Here is a 14,791-nt window from a genome sequence, read left to right on the forward strand (position 1 = left end):
CGTGACAACATGATATATCTGGTAGCTATGACAACATGATGATATATCTCACACTGGTAGCTGATATTCTGTCTTATGATTTAACCTAAGATAATGCATTAGATGTAAGTGATAAAAACCTACAAGAGACAACAAAATACTGAATGTAACTATAATTATTTTCTTCTATTGTCTTTGTATTGCAGACTATGAAAGTTTTAGTGAACAAAGAACAGGAATTATTCCAGAATTATCTCAGAAGTATTTCCCATACCTGCAAGAAAGACTATGACTACATCCATCCTGGAGTTGAAAAATATACTGCAGTATGTATTTTTAGCTCGACTATTTGAAGAATAAGGAGAGCTATCCTACTCATCACTGTGTCAGCGTCGGCATCGGCATCAGCAAGGATTTTATGTGAATTATGGCCCCTTTTAACTTAAAAATCTTGGTTAAGTTTTTCATACCAGTACATACTTTGTGTAAACTGTTTGACATATGGCTTTGAAACTTTTATCACGTCTTTATTTGACAGTCTCTATCTGTAGGCAAGAGTACATAACTCTTTCAAGTATTTTGGCTGAATTATGGCCCTTTTTGGACTTGGAAATTGGTTCAGTTTGCGTACAAGTCAATGTTTTTCTAAAAACTATTTGACATGTCACTTTGAAACTTTGAACACTTGTTCATCATCCTGATCTCCATCTGTAGTCAAGGGTATGTAACTATGTCAAAGATATTTTTCTGAATTTTGGCCCTTTTTAGCTCGACTTTTCTAAGAAAAAGTAGAGCTATTGCACTCGCCCCAGTGTCGGTGTCGGTGTCGCCATTGGTTAAAGTTTTTGATAAAGTCAAATATCTCTGTTACTATCAGAGCTATTGACTTGAAACTTAAAATAGTTATTTACTATCAAAATCTACACCAGGAGAAACAATCCCCATAACTCTGATTGAATTTTGACAGAATTATGCCCCTTTTTAACTTAGAATTTTTGGTTAAAGTTTTTGATAAAGTCAAATATCTCTGTTACTATCAAAGCTATTGACTTGAAACTTTAAATACTTATTTTACTATCAAAGTCTACACCAGGAGACATAATTCCCATAACTCTGATTTGAATTTTGACAGAGTTATGTCCCTTTTTAACTCGGATTTTTTTTTTTACTGGCAAAGCTCTAATTCAGAGTCAAGCACTGAGAAAAGTCGAGCGTGCTGTCTTACGGACAGCTCTTGTTATACTTGGAAATCAGTTAAACTTTCGTACCAGTCCATATTTTGTTTAACATGTGGCTTTAAACTTTGACCTCTTGTTTACCGTCATAGTCCCCATATGTAGTCAAGACTACATAATAACAGAGGCTCATTATAGGGAAACGCCAGTGATATCCAGAGACCATCCTACATGTTGAAATCCTCCACAAGCAATGCTTTAATGCAGCAAGATCACTACAGTATCATTACACAGAGCCATATAGTGCAAGACTTATCCAGTTCCACTAATACAGGTGCATTGTTTGTCTTATTTATTTTCCTTCTTTTGTCTGAAAATCTCTGGTAATATTTTGATCCCATACATCAATTCTTCGAATAGTCGAGCGCGCTGTCAACAGACAGCTCTTGTTACTTAAACAAACATTCTCATGTGTTTATTTTTAATTTCAGTAATCGGTTCCTTTCGAAAACTGGCCAGATTCAATCATGGGTTCCCGAGTTATGGCCCCTTAAAGGGCCAAAATTTGCTATTTTGGCTTGTGAACACGATAGAGACCACTTTTTGCAATCAGTTTTTATCAGACTTGCACACAACTTGTATTGGCATAATATCTCGGTTCCTTTCGAAAACGCCAGATCCCATCATGGGTTCGAGAGTTATGGCCCCATAATGGGCCAAAATTTACCATTTTGGCTTTTGCAGCCATTATAGAGACTTCATTTATAGTTTGATTTGATAGAAACTTGCAAAAATATCTTTAACAACAATAGATCTTGGATTCCATGATGAATCCGTCAGATCCAATCATAGGTTCCGGAGTTATGGCCCCTGATTGACCCCTGAAAGAGCCAAAATTTGTTAATTTTTACCTTGTGAACAAGATAGAAGTGACATTTTACAATTGATTTTAACCACACTTACACACAACTTAAGTCGCAATAAGATCTCGGTTCCTTTCGAAAAGCCGGCTAGATTCCTTGATGGATTCTAGAGTTACTGTCCCTGAAAGGGGCAAAATTTTCCATTTTGGCCCTTTCAGCCATATAGAGGTTTCATTTATGCTTTGATTTGATACAAACTTGCACAGAATGTTTATCTTGATGATTTCTAGGCCAAGTTCAAAACTGGGTAATGTGGGGTCAAAAACTAGGTCACCAGGTCAGATCAAAGGAAAAGCTTGTTAACACCCTAGAGGTCACATTTATGACCTATCTTCATGAAACTTGATAAGAATGTTTATCTTGATGATTTCTATGCCAAGTTCATTCAAAACTGGGTCATATGGGGTCAAAAACTAGGTCACTCAGTCAAATCAAATGAAAAGCTTATCACTCTTGAGGCCACATTTATGACCCTACATGAAACTTGGTCAGAATGTTTATCTTGATGATTCCTAGGCTAAGTTCGAAACTGGGTCATGTGGAGTCAAAAACTAGGTCACCTCAAATCAAAGGAAAAGCTTGTTAACACTGTAGAGGCCACATTTATGACCCTATCTTCATGAAACTTGGTCAGAATTTTTATCTTGATGATTCCAAGGCCAAGTTTAACAAGTGGGTCATATGGGGTCAAAAACTAGGTCACGCAGTCAAATCAAAGGAAAAGCTTGTTAACACTCTTGAGGCCACATTTATGACCCTATCTTCATGAAACTTGGTCAGAATGTTTATCTTGATGATTCCTAGGCCAAGTTCGAAACTGGGTCATGTGGCGTCAAAAACTAGGTCCCCAGGTCAAATCAAAGAAAAAGCTTGTTAACACCCTAGAGGTCGCATTTATGACCTATCTTCATGAAACTTGATAAGAATGTTTATCTTGATGATTTCTATGCCAAGTTCATTCAAAACTAGGTCATATGAGGTCAAAAACTAGGTCACCCAGTCAAATCAAATGAAAAGCTTGTTAACACTCTTGAGGCCACATTTATGACCCTATCTTCATGAAACTTGGTCAGAATGTTAATCTTGATGTTTCCTAGGCCAAGTTCGAAACTGGGTCATGTGGGGTCAAAAACTAGGTCACCTTCTCAAATCAAAGGAAAAGCTTGTTAACACTGTAGAGGCCACATTTATGACCCTATCTTCATGAAACTTGGTCAGAATTTTTATCTTGATGATTCCAAGGCCAAGTTTAACAAGTGCAGGGTGTCAAGTTACCTATATTTACCTATATTTTCCTATATTTTAGCCCTCTACCTATAATAACCTATAAAATCCTATATTTTGCCAAAATACCTATAAATACCTATAATCTGGAAATTTTGTGGTAAGCAAGGAATACAAAGGTCATTCAAACCATTAAAAAAGAAGTAATTCTATGATTATTGAGTTTATAAATATGCTGTTACCTTTTAGGCATTGAAATTTGTATTCCTTTCAGGTGTAGTGACCCTGCCCAGCCCAGCTTTAGGAAAGCTTTAAGTAATGGAAGTTCTTTTTTCAATTGGCCTCATAATGCCTGCTAATAAGAGTCAGTTTCGAGATCAGAAGTAGATGGCAATGGACATGAACTGAAATTATGGTGTGTCAAGGGGAAGAGTGACTCTTATGGTCACTGTACATTGTGCAAAACTGACATAAAGTGTGATAATGCTGGACTGAGACAAATTCTTCAACATGCAAAAGGCACTCAACACAAGAAATTAAGTAAAATTGCTTTCTCATCAACACAAGCTAAACTGAAATTTAAACCTCCAACAGCTGATGAAAACCCATGTTCAACTTCAGAAGGAACAGTCCATGGTAGCATTAGTGAATCACCAGCTTCCACCTCAAAGCAAAAGCAAATTTTAAGCTATTCATATGCTAAAGATGATGTTATTTCTGCTGAAGTATTGTGGGCAGCAAAATGTGCCTATTCTAATATAAGCTTTTGAACCAATGATGGAATTGGAGAAACATTCAAAGCTATGTTTCATTGTCCAATAGCAGATGATATATGTTGTTAGCAATATGGCTTGGTTTGCCTAATTCCCTGTTAAACTGATTTGAGTACCAGTATTGGTAAAGTTTTGTCTGTTGGTGAATTAATAGTTTATTATGAAAGTAAGATATATGTTAAAATGTTATTTGTTTAAAATCATAAAAGTAGCCACTTTTTCTGTTCCTTTGTATTTTATGTTTAATAAAAGAGAGTGCTGGTAGGTGGTGGAGGAGGATAAAACACTTGTCTGACTTGTTTTCTTCATTATAAGCAACCTATATAATCCTATATTTCTGGCCCCCAAATACCTATATTTCAGGATCCTACCTATATTTTTGACTCCCAAAAGCACTTGACGCCCTGCAAGTGAGCGATATAGAGTCATCATGACCCTCTTGTTTCTTAGCCTTTTATGTTTCGCATGAAACTTGAAAAAGTGGTTATTAACTTTTGTATGTTTTACTTGCAAAATAATAAGGCCTTTTTAGCTCACCTGAGCTTGAAATACTCCTAATAAGCTTTAATATTGTTTGGGATCAGCAGCTCAAAGGCCAAAGTCACAAGGGCCTTTTAGAACTTAATTACTGGTAATTGGTTCATTTGCAGGGCTGTATGTCAAAAAGTTACGCCTTTCAAACTTTACTCTATGACAAAGTAAGGCTTGAGGATTCCCTGTTGATTTTAGGATCAGTGGCTCACAGGTAGTCACAGGGATGGCTTTCTATTCTTTGTGTAGTTTCTCTTCAAATCTAGACATCATGTGTGTCCTAAGTATCCCTTATCCTAATCTTACACTTTGTCTCCCATTGCTCCCTCAACCCACCCTACACTGCAACACCTCAAAATTAATTCTTGTTTTTAATGTCCATTTTACTGCCCTTTCCTATTCCATTTTGAATGGGCGGGCATGTTATGCCCTGTTAGACAGAGCTCTTCTACTTATATATATAAAAGCAAAACTGAGGTACGGTGATCGTAGTTTTTCATCAGCTGCACTGAAGTTACATGGAATGCTCTTCCGGCTACCATTAGGGACGCTAAAAGCTTAGATGCTTTCAAAAGATCATTAAAAACACACCTTTTCTTCAAGGTCTATTGAAACTAACTTTGCACTGGAAAACAAGCTGTTATATGACTTTGAAATGGAAATTATTTACTGTTGTTTATTGTTCTTTAAAATATATAGTGACTATAGTACAATTTAAATGTAGAGTAAAACCTGATTCGGGCTAAATACCTTTTATTGTTGATATACTTTTATGCCCCCGGCATCTACTGATGTGGGAGGCATATAGTGATTGTCCTGTCCGTCCGTCCATTCGTTTGTCCGTCCGTACGAGGTTAACCAAATGGGACCGTTCCGTCTAGCATCAATACCCCTTACTAGAATGACTTGATACTAATGCAGATGTAACCTGTGACCATTCCTCATCTTCAGACATCACCTGACCTCAGTTTGACCTTGACCTTGACCTCATTTTGGACTTAGGTTGCTTTATATGGGCCATCTCTTGGTTAACCAAATGGGACCGTTTCGTCTGGCATCAATACCCCTTACTAGAATGACTTGATACTAATGCAGATGTAACCTATGACCATTCTTCATCATCAGACATCACCTGACCTCAGTTTGACCTTGACCTTGACCTCATTTTGGACTTAGGTTGCTTTATATGGGCCATCTCTTGGTTAACCAGATGGGACCGTTTCGTCTAGCATCAATACCCCTTACTAGAATGACTTTATACTAATACAGATGTAACCAGTGACCATTCCTCATCTTCAGACATCACCTGACCTCAGTTTGACCTTGAACTTGACCTCGTTTTGGACTTAGGTTGCTTTGTATGGACAAGGATGCCACCGGGGGCCTCAAGCGTTTATTGAACGCAGCTTCTTGTTTGTATTCTGTGTCCATATCATTCTGTGATATGTAGTTTGTACAGCGCTTTTGAACGTTTATTTTATAGATGAAAAGAGCACTATAAATATCTGGTAAATAAAAATAATAATAATATATTATAGTAATTCCTGTGATGTATATAATACTGTGGAAACTTTAAAAATCTTGTTTTCAGAAAATGCCAGCCCAATTTCAAAAGACTTTTACAGATATTTCTTGCGCATGCCTCTGCCAAAATTGTTCATGCAAGCCATAAATCTTAGTAGAGTGATCTAGAGCCAGCACTGCCCTCTTGTCTAAATGTATTGAAATACTTATATAGCATTATTTACATATTTTCAAGGTATAAACAGGAAATATTATATGAAAGGTAGCAACAAAGGGATTTAACTTTCCTACAAACTTTAAGAGCATTTCTTCTAAAAATAACAGTCTTTATCTATAATTTATCTATGTAGGTTAGTTTCTTTTTTAGCCCTTACTATGTTGTAATTTTATGGTACCTAATGATATGATTGTATTATACATACAGTCTAGATACCTGGCAAAGAAGAGAGAATGTTTCAAGTATCCACGATTCTACAGTAGTGTCAACAAGATTGTTCTCACAGATGAAATACCAGATTCCCCACCCACTTTACAGTATATTAGACCATTACTTGAACTGGTATGTTGGTTGATGAAATAAAAGTGCATATATATTATTCGTCATCCATGAGTAACAACTAATTCAGTTTTTGGTGCAGAAATTACCCAGTTTGTAGTTACAACACAATGACACACCAATAAGTCTAAATTGTACAGTTTTATTAGATTGTTTAGATCTTAAAATGAAAGACTTGTTACTGGGAGCAGACAGTATATAAGCATGATAAGCAAAAATCCTTTCTTTCTTTTTGAAGATATTTAAAAGACAGTGTGTCTGAAATCATTTGTCCTCCACCTCTGATTCATGTAGGGAAGTTGGCAGTTACTTGCGGAGAACAGGTTTGCAATGGTACAGAATCCAGGAACACTGGTTAGGTTAACTGCCCATCTTTACATAACTGAAATACTGTTGAAAAACGGCGTTAAACCCAAAACAACCAACCAACCTTCCTAAGGGTATAAAAGAATGATGACAGAAAGAAGTGAATATGCCAGTGTCATTCTTCAATTTAGAAACAATCATATTAAAGTGACTACATGATGTATGTGTATTGTGAAATTAAGGTGATACTCACCCTGGCGTCGGCGTCACACCTTGGTTAAGTTTTTGCATGCAAGTACATACAGCTATCATTTAAAGGCATATAGCTTTGAAACTTATTTATTCTTTTTCTAGGTCAATTACCAACCTCACTAGGTCAAGTTCCATAACTCTGACATGTATTTTGAGCAAATTATGTCCCCTTTTGGACTTAGAAAATTCTGGTTAAGGTTTTACATGCAAGTTACTATCTCCAAAACTAATGCAGATTTTGAAGTGAAACTTCACATCTGTCTTCAGGGTTATAAAACTAGTTGATAGCAGCATGTCCCATAACGCTGACCTTCATTTTGGCCAAATTATGCCTACTTTTGGACTTAGAAAATTCTGGTTAAAGTTTTGCGTGCAAGTACATACAGCTATTACTAAAAGGCATATAGATATGAAACTTATTAGCTCACCTGTCACAAAGTGACGAGGTGAGCTTTTGTGATCGAGCGTCGTCCGTCCGTCCGTAAACTTTTGCTTGTGACCACTCTAGAGGTCACATTTTTCATGGGATCTTTATGAAAGTTGGTCAGAATGTTCACCTTGATGATATCTAGGTCAAGTTCGAAACTGGGTCACGTGCCGTCCAAAACTAGGTCAGTAGGTCTAAAAATAGAAAAACCTTGTGACCTCTCTAGAGGCCATATTTTTCAATAGATCTTCATGAAAGTTGGTCAGAATGTTCACCTTGATGATATCTAAGTCAAGTTCGAAACTGGGTCACGTGCCTTTAAAAACTAGGTCAGTAGGTCAAATAATAAAAAAACGTTGTGACCTCTCTAGAGGCCATATTTTTCATGGGATCTGTATGAAAGTTGGCCTGAATGTTCATCTTGATGATATCTAGGTCAAGTTCGGAGTTGGGTCAACTGGGGTCAAAAACTAGGTCAGTACCGTAGATACCCATGTATAATGCACAGTTTTTTGACCCCCGGGACCACCCCCAAATCGTGGGTGTGCATAATACACAGGTATAGACAATTTTCCTACTTCAAAACAAGTTTGTTACCGATGTTCGCCATTTTGGTAAAGGGAAACTACTCCCCCCCGCGCTTACTGTCTCCGCTAAAATCTAAGATTGCCGTTACATTCCGTAAAAGATCGAATTGTTTATTTTTCTTTCAAACAAAATTAATTTCATATAAATTTAAAAGTATTTTGACGAAAGAAATGTTTATAAATCACAAAAATTATGATACTAATTAAAGATCGAGAATTATCTTTAACAGAGATCAAACTGTGAACAACATAATTGACACGAGGTGACACGTTAATTGCCGGTAATTACTGGCTTTATGATCGTGACAAAAAGACTATCACACCTTTTGTTATCAGTTTTAATTGAGAAGCTCATGTCATTTTGAAAGATACCATTCCGAAATATTGAATCAGCTGCTATTTATTTATTCAAAATAGTGAATTAAAAAAGGTAAAACAACAAATATAACAATAATTTACTGGTTTTATTTTCGAGAAAACAAAAATCGATAGTACCGTGAGACCCATGCTGCTCTCTGCCGCGGAGATAAAATTTATTACCGGTGTCGATGTAAGCTCTACTTTCGTTTTCCATCCACCTCAAAAATTGACCAAAATTTTTTTTTTTTTTCCCAGGATTTTGGACTAAGATCGGGGATGCGCATTATACACCGGTGCGCATTATACATGGGTATCTACGGTAGGTCAAATAATTAAAAAACCTTGTGACCTCTCTAGAGGTCATTTTTTTCAAGGGATCTGTATGAAAGTTGGTCTGAATGTTCATCTTGATGATATCTAGGTCGTGTTCCAAACTGGGTCACGTGCGGTCAAAAACTAGGTCAGTAGGTCTAAAAATAGAAAAACCTTGTGACCTCTCTAGAGGCCATACCTTTCAATGGCTCTTCATGAAAATTGGTCAGAATGTTTACCTTGATGATATCTAGGTCAAGTTTGAAACTGGGTCACATGCCAGGTCAGTAGGTCAAATAACAAAAAAACCTTGTGACCTCTCTAGAGACCATATTTTTCATGGGATCTGTATGAAAGTTGGTCTGATTGTTCATCTTGATGATGTCTGGGTCAAGTTCGAAACTGGATCAACTGCGGTCAAAAACTAGGCCAGTAGGTCAAATGATAAAAAAAACTTGTGACCTCTCTAGAGGCCATATTTTTCATGGGATCTGTATGAAAGTTGGTCTGATTGTTCATCTTGATGATATCTAGGTCAAATTCAAAACTGGGTCAACTGCGGTCAAAAACTAGGTCAGTAGGTAAAATGATAAAAAACTTGTGACCTCTCTAGAGGTCATATTTTTCATGGGATATGTATGAAAGTTGGTCTGATTGTTCATCTTGATGATATCTAGTTCAAGTTCAAAACTTGGTCACATGCGTTCAAAAACTAGGTCAGTACTCAGTAGGTATAAAAATAGAAAAACCTTGTGACCTCTCTAGAGGCCATATTGTTCATGAGATCTTCATGAAAATTGGTAAGAATGTTCACCTTGATGATATCTAGGTCAAATTCAGAACTGGGTCACGTGCCTTCAAAAACTAGGTCATTGGGTCAGATAATAGAAAAACCTTGTGACCTCTCTAAAGGTCATATTTTTCAATGAATCTTCATGAAAATTGGTCAGAATTCTTATCTTGATGATATCTAGGTCAAGTTCAAAACTGGGTCACATGAGCTCAAAAACTAGGTCACTATGTCAAATAATAGAAAAAACGACGTCATACTCAGTTCAAAACCTGGTCATGTGAGGACAGGTGAGCGATTCAGGACCATCATGGTCCTCTTGTTATGTCTACCCCCTTCTGGGGGAGACATATTGTTTTTGCCCTGTCCGTCCGTACGTCACACTTCATTTCCAAGCAATAACTGGAGAACCATTTGACCTAGAACCTTCAAACTTCATAGGGTTGTAGGGCTGCTGGAGTAGACAACCCCTATTGTTTTTGGGGTCACTCCGTCAAAGGTCAAGGTCACAGGGGCCTGAACATTGAAAACCATTTCCGATCAATAACTAGAGAACCACTTGACCCAGAATGTTGAAACTTCATAGGATGATTGGTCATGAAGAGTAGATGACCCCTATTGTATTGGAGTCACTCCGTTAAAGGTCAAGGTCACAGGGGCCTGAACATTGAAAATCATTTCCAGTCAGTAACTTGAGAACCACTTGACCCAGAATGTTGAAACTTCATAGGATGATTGTTCATGCAGAATAAATGACCCCTATTGTTTTTGGGGTCACTCCCTTAAAGGTCAAGGTCACAGGGGCCTGAACATTGATAACCATTTCCGATCAATAACTTCAGAATCTCTTGATCCAGAATGTTGAAACTTCATAGGATGATTGAACATGCAGAGTAGATGACCCCTATCGATTTTGGGATCACTCTGTTACAGGTCAAGGTCACAGGAGCCTGAACATGGAAAACAATTTCCGATCAGTAACTTGAGAACCACTTGACCCAGAATGTTGAAACTTCATAGGCTGATTTAACTTGCAGAGTTGATGATCCCTCTTGATTTTGGGGTCAGTCTTTTAAAGGTCAAGGTCACAGGGGCCTGGTCATGTAAAATCATTTCTGGAGAATAACTTGAGAACCACTTGACCTAGAATGTTGAAACTTAATAGGATGATTGGACATGCAGAGTAGATGACCCCTATTTATTTTGAGGTCACTTGATCAAAGGTCAAGGTCACAGGAGCCTGAACAGTGACTTGAGAACCACTAGGCCAATAGTGTTGAAATTTAGTGGGATGATTGGACATGCCAAGTAGATGATCCCTATTGCAGCCAACCATCAGTGTCTCTTTGACTTTCGCTCCTGACCCCTTTTGACTTCTTGCCTATAGGACTTTGCATTGGGGGAGACATGTGCTTTTTTACAAGAGCAATTTCTAGTTTTTCTTTTTCTAGGTCAATAACCAACCTCACTGGGTCAAGTCCCATAACTCTGACATGTATTTTGGGTAAATTATGCCCCCTTTTGGACTTAGAAAATTCTGGTTAAGGTTTTACATGCAAGTTACTATCTCCAAAACTAATGCAGATTTTGAATTGAAACTTCACATCTGTCTTCAGGGTTATAAAACTAGTTGATAGCAGCAAGTCCCATAACTCTGACCTTCATTTTGGCCAAATTATGCCCCTTTTTGGACTTAGAAAATTCTGGTTAAAGTTTTGCATGCAAGTACATACAACTACATGTATTACTGAAAGGCATATAGATTTGAAACTTATTTTTTCTTTTTCTAGGTCAATAACCAACCTCACTGGGTCAAGTCCCATAACTTTGACATGTATTTTGGGAAAATTATGCCCCCCTTTGGACTTAGAAAATTCTGGTTAAGGTTTTACATGCAAGTTACTGTCTCCAAAACTAATGCAGATATTGAATTGAAACTTCAGATGTGTCTTCGGGGTAATAAAACTAGTTGATAGCAGCAAGTCCCATAATTCTGATATGCATTTTGGTCAAATTATTTTTCCTTTTGAACTTAAAACTCTTTTGATATTTAACATTTTGGGTAATATTTTCCTGCTTCTGTGACAATATTTCGAATAGTCGAGCTTGGCTGTCTTACGGACAGCTCTTGTTAAAAAGGTGTTTAGCCTTTGCTTATGGTTTCCAGTGTGCATTTCTACTTTAATATTCTCATTATTAAATTGTTTTTAAAAAAGGATGCTGAACATTTCTTTAGTTTTTTCGTATTGTTAAAAAATTGTGAAATATGTTGTAGGGCAGTGTTAGTAAACTGGTGCTACCAAACATACTGCCTGGAATGCCTCAACCCTGTGTAACAACAAATTTCACGAAAATCAACGATATTTGTCCGATATTGAAAAGTGTTTACAAAGGGACATACGTATGGAACAAAGTGGTAAGATAGTTTTTGTTTTGAAACATAACTAGTGACTGATTTTCAGGAAACATTAACTATTTTAGTTTGTATGTTACTATTTTGTATTTTAAATGTTCTTTTTTTTTTTTAGTGCACCTGTCACATAGTGACAAGGTGAGCTTTTGTGATCACCCGTCGTCCGTCGTCAGTTCGTCCGTGCGTCCGTCTTGTGCGTCCGTGCGTCCATCCGTCAACAATTTCTTGTCTGCACGATAGTGGTTTCATTTATGATTTTATTTTAACCAAACTTGCTCACAACTTGTATCACCATAAGATCTCGGTTCCTTTTTGAACTGGCCAGATCCCATACAGGTTCCAGAGTTATGGCCCCTGAAAGGGCCAAAATTAGCTATTTTGACCTTGTCTGCACAATAGCAGCTTTATTTATAATTTGATTTTTACTAAACTGGCACACAACTTGTATCACCATAAGATCTGTGTTCCTTTTTTGAACTGGTCAGATTCCAGTATGGATTCCAGAGTTATGGCCCCTGAAAGGGCCAGAATTAGCTATTTTGACCTTGTCTGCACAATAGCAGCTTCATTTATGATTTTATTTTAACCAAACTTGCACACAACTTGTATGGTCTTGGTTCCTTTCTTGAACTGGCCAGATTCCATTATGGATTCCAGAGTGATGGCCCCTGAAAGGTCCAGAATTAGCTATTTTGACCTTGTCTGCACAATAGCAGCTTCATTTATGATTTGAATTTAATCAAACTTGCACAAAACTTGTGTCACCATAAGATCTCGGTTCCTTTCTTGAACCGGCCAGATCCCATTATGGATTCCAGAGTTATGGCCCCTGAAAGGGCCAAAATTAGCTATTTTAACCTTGTCTGCACAATAGCCGCTTCATTTATGATTTGATTTTAACCAAACTTGCACAAAACTTGAATCACCACAAGATCTTGGTTCTTTTCTTGAACTGGCCAGATTCCTTCATGGGTTCCAGAGTTATGGCCCCTTAAAGGTCCAAAATTGGCTATTTTGGCTTTTGCAGCCATAAAGAGACTTCATTTATGGTTTTATTGGATACAAACTTCCAAAATATCTTCAACAACAAGTCAGTAAGTCTAAAAATAGAAAAACCTTGTGACCTCTCTAGAGGCCATATATTTCACAAAATCTTCATGACAATTGATCTGAATGTTCACCTTGATGATATCTAGGTCAAGTTCGAAACTGGGTCATGTGCCTTCAAAAACTAGGTCAGGAGGTCTAAAAATAGAAAAACCTTGTGACCTCTCTAGAGGCCATATATTTCACAAGATCTTCATGAAAATTGGTCAGAATGTTCACCTTGATGATATCTAGGTCAAGTTCGAAACTGGGTCACATGCGGTCAAAAACTAGGACAGTAGGTCTAAAAATAGAAAAAACCTTGTGACCTTTCTAGAGGCCATATATTTCACAAGATCTTCATGAAAATTGGTCAGAATGTTCACCTTGATGAAATCTAGGTCAAGTTCGAAACTGGGTCACGTGCCATCAAAAACTAGGTCAGTAGGTCAAATAATAGAAAAACCTTGTGACCTCTCTAGAGGCCATATATTTCATGAAATCTTCATGAAGATTGGTCAGAATGTTCACCTTGATGATATCTAAGTCAAGTTCGAAACTGGGTCACGTGCGGTCAAAAACTAGGTCAGTAGGTCTAAAAATAGAAAAACCTTGTGACCTCTCTAGAGGCCATATATTTCATGAAATCTTAATGAAAATTGGTCAGAATGTTCACCTTGATGATATCTAAGTCAAGTTTTAAATTGGGTCACGTGCCATCAAAAACTAGGTCAGTAGGTCAAATAATAGAAAAACCTTGTGACCTCTCTAGAGGCCATATTTTCCATGGGATCTGTATGAAAGTTGGTCTGAATGTTCATCTTGATGATATCTAGGTCAAGTTCGAAAGTGGGTCACGTGCCTTCAAAAACTAGGTCAGTAGGTCTTGAAATAGGAAAACCTTGTGAGCTCTCTAAAGGCCATATTTTTCAATGGATCTTCATGAAAGTTGGTCTGAATGTTCATCTTGATGATGTCTAGGTCAAGTTCGAAACAGGGTCATGTGCGGTCAAAAACTAGGTCAGTAGGTCTAAAAATAGAAAAACCTTGTGACCTCTCTAGAAGCCATACTTGTGAATGGATCTCCATAAAAATTGGTCAGAATGTTCATCTTGATGATATCTAGGTCAAGTTCGAAAGTGGGTCACGTGCCATCAAAAAGTAGGTCAGTAGGTGAAATAATGAATAAACGTTGTGACCTCTCTAGAGGCCATATTTTTCATGGGATCTGTATGAAAGTTGGTCTGAATGTTAATCTTGATGATATCTAGGTCAAGTTTGAAACTGGGTCAACTGCGATCAAAACCTAGGTCAGTAGGTCTTGAAATAGAAAAACGTTGTGACCTCTCTAGAGGCCATACCCTTGAATGGATCTTCATGATAATTGGTCAGAATGTTCACCTTGATGATATCTAGGTCAAGTTTGAAACTGGGTCACGTGCCTTAAAAAACTAGGTCAATAGGTCAAATAATAGAAAAACCTTGTGACCTCTCTAGAGACCATATTTTTCAATGGATCTTCATGAAAATTGGTCAGAATTTTTATCTTGATAATATCTCGGTCAAGTTCAAA

The 14,791-nt window shown here is 37.2% G+C and overlaps 2 protein-coding genes across 3 annotated transcripts in view; one reads left to right on the forward strand and one right to left on the reverse strand.

Moving 5' to 3' along the window:
- Positions 1-14,791, reverse strand: part of LOC123530728 (transmembrane channel-like protein 1) — a 138,442-nt gene that overhangs the window by 120,908 nt on the left and 2,743 nt on the right. The gene's annotated exons all lie outside the window — the stretch shown is intronic.
- LOC123532611 (uncharacterized) overlaps positions 1-14,791 on the forward strand; it is a 62,149-nt gene that overhangs the window by 5,078 nt on the left and 42,280 nt on the right. The window contains exons 4-6 of the mRNA XM_053539664.1: positions 186-305; positions 6,554-6,688; positions 11,995-12,135. Of these exons, the coding sequence (XP_053395639.1) occupies positions 186-305; positions 6,554-6,688; positions 11,995-12,135 (396 nt within the window). The remainder of the gene's footprint in view (positions 1-185; positions 306-6,553; positions 6,689-11,994; positions 12,136-14,791) is intronic.

The sequence above is a fragment of the Mercenaria mercenaria genome, chromosome 3, assembly GCF_021730395.1.
Source record: "Mercenaria mercenaria strain notata chromosome 3, MADL_Memer_1, whole genome shotgun sequence".
In the NCBI taxonomy this organism is placed as follows: Eukaryota; Metazoa; Mollusca; class Bivalvia; order Venerida; family Veneridae; genus Mercenaria; species Mercenaria mercenaria.